This window comes from Folsomia candida, unplaced genomic scaffold, assembly GCF_002217175.1.
Source record: "Folsomia candida strain VU population unplaced genomic scaffold, ASM221717v1 Fcan01_Sc040, whole genome shotgun sequence".
Lineage (NCBI taxonomy): Eukaryota > Metazoa > Arthropoda > Collembola > Entomobryomorpha > Isotomidae > Folsomia > Folsomia candida.
Genome location: NW_019091232.1, coordinates 944,412 through 951,420, shown reverse-complemented (window position 1 = coordinate 951,420; position 7,009 = coordinate 944,412). Strand labels below are relative to the sequence as shown.

At 34.8% G+C, this 7,009-nt stretch overlaps 2 protein-coding genes across 3 annotated transcripts; both read right to left on the bottom strand.

Moving 5' to 3' along the window:
- Nucleotides 1-1,463: 1,463 nt before the first annotated feature.
- On the bottom strand, nt 1,464-2,907 carry LOC110861341 (14 kDa phosphohistidine phosphatase). 2 transcript variants are annotated; one of them, XM_022110448.2, is made up of 5 exons: nt 2,785-2,907; nt 2,420-2,701; nt 2,251-2,328; nt 2,093-2,142; nt 1,464-1,823 (listed from the first exon to the last, which is right to left on the bottom strand). In XM_022110448.2, exons 2-5 carry the CDS (start codon nt 2,595-2,597, stop codon nt 1,728-1,730), a joined length of 402 nt encoding a protein of 133 aa, XP_021966140.1. In that variant the 5' UTR covers nt 2,598-2,701; nt 2,785-2,907; the 3' UTR covers nt 1,464-1,727. The 2 variants fall into 2 exon arrangements, with proteins under 2 accessions (XP_021966140.1, XP_035700524.1); XM_035844631.1 differs by lacking the exon at nt 2,785-2,907 and having other exon boundaries at nt 2,420-2,778.
- Nucleotides 2,908-3,059: 152 nt separating this feature from the next.
- On the bottom strand, nt 3,060-5,307 carry LOC110861298 (myosin-2 essential light chain). The gene is made up of 5 exons (XM_022110401.2): nt 5,034-5,307; nt 4,763-4,859; nt 4,518-4,677; nt 3,895-4,059; nt 3,060-3,819 (listed from the first exon to the last, which is right to left on the bottom strand). The coding sequence occupies exons 2-5, from the start codon at nt 4,763-4,765 to the stop codon at nt 3,713-3,715; spliced, it is 435 nt and encodes a 144-aa protein (XP_021966093.1). The 5' UTR covers nt 4,766-4,859; nt 5,034-5,307; the 3' UTR covers nt 3,060-3,712.
- Nucleotides 5,308-7,009: the final 1,702 nt, after the last annotated feature.

Below are 7,009 nucleotides of genomic sequence, written 5' to 3'. Positions count from 1 at the left end.
AGTGGGCTTCTTTAACATCCTGAAGCTCTAAGCTGTATGTATGTGCTATCCAGCAGTGGTTTTCAGCCTCCATATCAAATTTCAGCTCGATATAATGATTTTGAAAAATCAGTATGGGTCACCCCATAGGGTCACTCTGGTTGCACTTTACTCACTTTTAACTTCATATTCTTTAATTAGAAGCCATTAAGTACCATTGTGCCGGATTTCATCTTTTTAAAGTAATTTCTAAAAATCAGTATGGGTCACCCCATAGGGTCCCTCAAGATTAAAATTTTTCCAACCTGAAGTTATTTTTTTCTATTAGGAGCCATTAGCAACCTCTGTATCAAATTTCAGCTCTCTACAACAATTTTGAAATTTTGGTGCAAAATACCCTACCCACTTATATGACCCCCACCGGTTCAAAACTTTTCTGATCGAACCCATCTTCTAACTCGGTCGTTGCATTGCCCAGATACATGTCTGCACCAAATTTGGTCAAAATTGGTTAACTCGTTCGACAGTTCGACTGACATGACAATTACATAAGCCCTGGTTCGGGCTAAAAATCACGACTCGAGAAAAAGTCAGTCTTTGGATGTAATCCGAATATTTTAACGTTGCGATGTGATTAAAAGTCGACAATAATTACTTAATAAATTTCGTAAAAAATTGATATATGTAACTAAGGACGGATCTTTTTAATTGTTGTGTTTTCGTCCGGCACTTCGTGTAAAATTGTTCGCCATGACATACATGGTCAAAATGCTTAAAAGGTTAATAGCGATGGTGAATCAATCTAATTAACTTACAAAGCAAGGAAAGCAAATGTTGCTAAATTTATGAATCGGATTTGAAACATGACATAAATTCATAAATAATAATATTCACTGATTTTATCTATTTATATAGAATTTACTAAAAAAATACATATTTTTTTTATAAAAAAACAATTTTGAACTGGTAGTTTAAAATATTTTCAGTTAATCGATGTCCAATTAAGCTTGTCCAAGGCTATCATCTAAATGAACTCCTTAAATATTTTATAACTTGTTAAATTTATTATATGGATTTTAAATGTGTCAAAATACCTAAATTTTATTTTGTCCATGAATAAATTTATAGAATCATTACCTAAACAAATAAATCTGTATTTATCAGAAATTTATTTCTCCAGTTTTTTGCATTTTTTTACGCCCTAAAAACGCAACTTAAAGTAAGCTAAATAAATTTTCTTAAAAATTGCATACGCTGAAGACGATAAAAATTGCAGCTTTTTTTAAGCAAATCGCGTTTTTAAATGGATACCGTTTGGTTCGTTAGTTCGATAACTGCATATCATATCATGAAGCCATCGTCATCCTGGTCATGAAACATAGTCTAATAATTGCGCAGATATCATAGATTTATTGACTAAAAAATTGCAAATGAAAAGGACGAATGCGAATTTAGGAGGGCCAAAAATTGCACAAAAACCCGACTTAACAGTGTCATCTAAATTTGTTTATTGTTCTCCAATCCTTTAATTTCAAATTCGTATTCGGATGGAGCAATTTAGACTCGGTTTTTGAGTAATTATTAATCATTACATCTCTGGAGTGAGGTCAATTAAAAATTATTTAGATAGATACAACAGACAATAGAGCTGGACTTGAATAACGTGCTTATCATGTATTAATACTTATAAAGTAACATAATAGTTTAGTTTACAATTTTGCATGAGCAACGACTTTGTATTTAATTTACTAATATCCGTCATTATTCCAAGAAATTTCATAATCCGATGGAAAATGTTGTTTCAAAACGTCTGCCGTAATTGAGTGGTCTGCTTTTCCATAACCCTAGGAAAAATGTGGAAATGATGATTAATAGGCAGTTAGCAAACCTACATTTTTAAAATTTCCGTAACTTTCCCTATCGCTTGAGCTGAGTCAAAGTTTCCGGAGCCGATCTTGAAATCACTTTAGATTGAATGTCCTCTGAAAATTTTTCATGTTATGTCCGGAAATTTTGACCCAACTCAAGCGATAGGGAAAGTTACGGAAGTTTTAAACAATTTGTATCGCAGGAGAAAATTTATACATCTCTTTTGCAATTTTTTTTTAGATACCTGCGAGTATCCAAAAACAGTAATTTTCTTAGACTCGTGCGTAATTCTTCCTACAATCGAAAGGAAGACACGAAACGAATCATAAATCATAATTCATGAGGGGCAAATAACTCAAATATTATGATTAGTATATTAATTAGTTAGTAATTTAACCTTACCTCCTCCCACACACTCCGAATCATACGCACCTTTCTCCAATTTGGCAAGAAACTCAACAAACCGGTCGTAAATGTCGCCTGCAAGTCAACAAACACATATTTTATAGTTAAACCGTTAAACCGTCTTCCTTAATTTTAATTACGGACCAATTAAATTGTTGTACTTTACCATGATACGGACAATCTGCATATCCTCTCACGACATATTTAAATTGTTCTTTCGCCGGCGACTTGGCAGGATCCGTTGTGACGTAAACTTTAATCAAAATATATTTGAATCGTCCAGCAGCATCGATTCCGACGGGGGGAACCTTATCCAGTTTATCTTGTACTGACGACGACGACATTTTCGACACACCGGTGGCGACGACAAGTTTTCCAATTTGGAGTGGAGGAATAAGGGAGATGATTGGGCGACGAAAAAGTGGAATTAACAGCGTCAGGATGGTGGCTAAAATTTTAATTAATAATTCCAAATTATGCTAATTGACAGCTTAATTATAATTAATGAACTCAATGCAATGAAAACACCACCTTAAAATTTATTTAAAATAGAATTTTGCCAAATAAATCCTGTCCGGCTTTTCGCTCGTTCAGATTTTTACTCGTGGTTTCAATCTGCCTCACGTTTTTAGTCTCACTTTTCAATATGAAAATAAAATTTTTATGAATGAATTTTTTATTTTTTTTTAAATTATCGATAATGGAAAAGTTGAATGGAATCATATTTTTTTGAAGTTAGTCTTTATTTCATTATTATGCAATTTTTCACATTCTATTAAGTACGTACACGTTTCAAACACGAAAAATACTTTGAATTTGATAAATTGTTGTTAAATTTAATCAATTGGTTCGAAATGGTGGAAAGTGGTTTTAACCCCTCATTAAATTAATTTTAATTATAGGTAGGTACTTTTGTCTACAAATTAACAATGAGTTTTTAAATTAGGCTGTTATGTTACTTATTATTTAAATCGTTGTAATTTGGTTCTCTTATTATTGTACTACTGTTAAATACTTATGTATTGGAATTAAAAGCTGTATTTTTGTGCTAAATTGATCAATAGATTATTATTTAACTAATTATTGAACTATAGATTTATGAAAAAGCGAAGCTTGACATGGAATACTGCAGAAAGTTAAGTGCTCTGTTTTTCCAACGCTAATTTTCTATATAAAAACAAAGGAATGATTCATTAACTGACTGGACCGCTATTTAACTAAATTCTAGTAGAATTTAATATAACATTTGGTTAGTAAGAAGTCTTCTGAAATTATGGAATCAGAATTATTTATATTAAACTAAACATGAATTTTTTGTAAGAATTAATAAATAAGACATTTATTCGTCTACAGTTTAGAACTTATTAGAGTAAAGATAAGATAAAATCATGGATTATCTTGTGCCATTCTTTGTTAGATGTTGGTAACTCTTGTCCGGATGAACGACACGATTATTTATTTAACCGTTCATCACGGCCCGGACAAATTCTTCGTAGTGGACGTTTCCTTGCGAGTCCTCATGACCGACGAGAAGTTGCTCGACTTCTTCGTCCGTGAGTTTCTCGCCTGATAAGATAAGATAAGAAAAGAATGAGGAATGAATTTTATGAGGGGAATGGAATTCTGTAAATTGAGAGTTACCCAGAGTTGTGAGTAAATGTCGCAACTCGGCGGATGAAATGTAGCCATTGCCGTCCTTATCGAAATGCCTGAGTCCCTCGATAAAGTCCTCGGCAGTATCGTTGCTCCTCGACTTGGAGATTTGAGTGTAGATTGGGAAAAAGACTTCGAAGCTGATCCGTTCCTCTGAATTAAGAATTATTAAGAATACAATGACAATGCACAATGGCTTAAATTAACGTAGGATTCATAGCAAAATCATTAAAATCAACGCATTTTTAATCATTTCTCGGCTCTGGGAATTTATTTTAAAATTCTGGATGAGTTTATAGTGAGTAAGTTGATTGATGGAATGACACTGAGTTTTTTTACGCCAGTTTCGCCGAGTTCCAATTTTTCTGAAGGCTTCTTAAACTTGAAATCTCCTCCTTCTAAACCTATAAAAATCTGGAGTACATATTTTTTGGGGAAACAACTTGTTCTACAAATTCGTCGTCCAGAATTTTAAAACAAATTCCCGGAGCGGAGATATGATTAAAAATGTGTCTCGAGCTCTACGTTATGTCGCAACTTTCTAAATTTTCCTTGGAACGTGCACAATTATTCTGACGTGTTTCATTCTAATAAATTAATCAATTTAATACCTGGGCGATGTTGATGGGTCAACTTCTTGACATCCGCTTCGGTGGGATTTTGTCCCAAAGCGCGGAGCACGTCGCCAACCTGGCTGACTTGGATTTTTCCATCGCCACGGTGGTCAAAGAGAGAAAAGGTCTCTTGGAATTCTTCTTCGCTAATGTGGGCCTAAAAGTAATTTGTAGATTAATTAATGTTTTCTTAACTCTAAATTTGTTAATCTATGATCTAACACATTTGACAACTAACGTACCATGTTATCTTCTCCAATACTCAATCCACACGATAGTTATAAATGATAATCACTTGAATCACGCCCTTCCGGTTGAAGATGATCAATTTAACACCACCTGTAACAAAAAGGACACATTTCTCGTTAAATTGATGACAAATCTTTAAAATTCCACCCACCAAACTTAACCAACCCAGAAAAAATAGACCACCCAACAAATTTCAAGCTTTAATGGGACAACGAACTTTCTAAAATATTTAATTGTTAAATTAATATTTAGTCAACGGCTTACCACACGAATTCTTCACAATGGAATGACAGCAGGCAGCAGCAACAAAAAGTCAGCAACTTTGACTCCTTTTAGGGATGAATCAACCAAACTGCAAGTGCCGTAAGAATCGAGGAATTTGCAAAGTTAGCAAAAAAATAGGACTTTGTGGAAACTTATTTTTGAAATGTAAGTGAGAGATTGTTTGTTTTTGGAAATTTTAAAATTCTGAAAAACGAGTCCGTTGCTGGTTGGTGACAGATGGAATTTTGTAGCGTGGGCGGGTCCAACTTCGCCCCGAGGAGTGGCGGCTGATTCAAATTTGCCGAATAAATAAATTGACATCGGAAACATGGAAGTTGTATTTTTTTTGATGGTTTCCATTCCACTCATAGTGGGATGGGATTCTCATAGTGGGATGGACAGGTTTAGGCCTGCAAACCCAAAGGCAAAATTTTGGTTGCCGGGAATGAAACCACCACCACTTCTCACTTTGTTTCACACTTTGCCTCACATCCAGCTAACGTTGTTTCGCATTTCATGAAACCAATGCTGGCTGCTGCATGGTTTCGTTTGCATTGAAACTTTCATGGTTTTATTACTGCGTCAATGCGTTGTACATAAAATTACTTTTAATAATTATTATTGTATGAATGTACATAGATAGACGTAATGAAAACCTACACAGTGCATACTCCATATAGCTCGAGTCAGGGACAGAGTCCATGACTCGGTGAGTCTGAGTTCTAAATTTTCTCCGAATTGATTCACCGCCTTGCCCCATACCAAATTTCAGATGGAAATAACAAACTTTTAATAACCTATCAGTACAGCTTTGCATAGCCCGAACCAGGATTGCTTAGTAAACCGATGTTTACTAATTTTCTGTAAAATTATGTGCTCCTATTTTGCACTAATTCTTGACTTCATTCTAAATTTCAACTCATTATATCAACTTTTAGAAATCGGTAGGGGTCACCCTATAATGCCCCTCTGGCCAATTTTTGTTCATATTTAACTTCATATTATTTCATAAGAAAGCAGCAAGGATCTCTTGGTCCAAATTTCAGCTTTCCATGTTAATTTCGGAAAATCGGCGGGGGTCACCCGATAGGGTCCTTCCAGATGATTTTGTTTTCTAATTCTAATGTATCCTCTTCTAAACAATTAGCAACCTAAATGCCAAATTTAGGCTCGATATGATGATTTTTAAAAATCGGTCTGGGTCACCCCTTCGTGTCCCTTCAGACGATAATTTTTCTAATTTGAATTTATATTCTTCCACTAAGAGTCATTAGCAAGCTCTACACATGTATACCAAATTTCAGCTTTCTACTGCAATTTTGGTGCATAATACCCTAAATTTTAGCTCGATATGACGATTTAAAAAATCAGTATGGGTCACCCGTCACCCCATAGGGTCCCTCAAGATGAAAATTTTGCCAATCTGAATTCATATTCTTCCATTAGGAGCCATTAGTAACCTCTGTACCAAATTTCAGCTTTCTAGCACAATTTTGAAATTTTGGTGCATAATATCCCACCCACTCCGATGACCCCCACCGGTCATCCACTTGACCGATTTCTCCCATCTTCGAACTCGTTTCCTAACTTTGCCCAATATGCATATGGTAAAAATTTCAAGTCAATCGGTTTTGGCTCTATCGCACCGGACAGACGGACGGACATGACGGTCCTATAATCCCTGACTCGGGCTAAAAAGTGTATCATTTTACTGCTGTTTTACCATATCGGTAGCAAACTTTTACGGACCGGTATAATTTTAATACTAAGCAGTAGCAAATTTAATAACGAGAAATCAATATCTGCCGGACCATGCCTTTCTAACTGTGGACACTAATTATGGAAAATAAGTGCTGTTGCGAAGAATTTAATTTAAAAGGTGTCGTGGAAGAGGGGTGTTTTATTTATTTTTGGATTAAATATTTATTAAAGCAGACAGAAGTTTTGACGAGAAACTCCAGTTAAATGAGTGCACG

Excerpts from the sequence above, each read along its gene's own strand:
- LOC110861341 (XM_022110448.2), bottom strand. The coding sequence starts at position 2,597 with ATGTCGTCGTCGTCAGTACAAGATAAACTGGATAAGGTTCCCCCCGTC. Across the intron at positions 2,329-2,419 it reads TGCAGATTGTCCGTATCATG|GCGACATTTACGACCGGTTT; the intron begins GTAAAGTACAAC and ends GTTGACTTGCAG. Across the intron at positions 1,824-2,092 it reads CTGTTTTTGGATACTCGCAG|GGTTATGGAAAAGCAGACCA; the intron begins GTATCTAAAAAA and ends CATTTTTCCTAG.
- LOC110861298 (XM_022110401.2), bottom strand. Across the intron at positions 4,060-4,517 it reads GACCCATCAACATCGCCCAG|AGGAACGGATCAGCTTCGAA; the intron begins GTATTAAATTGA and ends TTCTTAATTCAG. Across the intron at positions 3,820-3,894 it reads ACATTTACTCACAACTCTGG|GCGAGAAACTCACGGACGAA; the intron begins GTAACTCTCAAT and ends TTATCTTATCAG.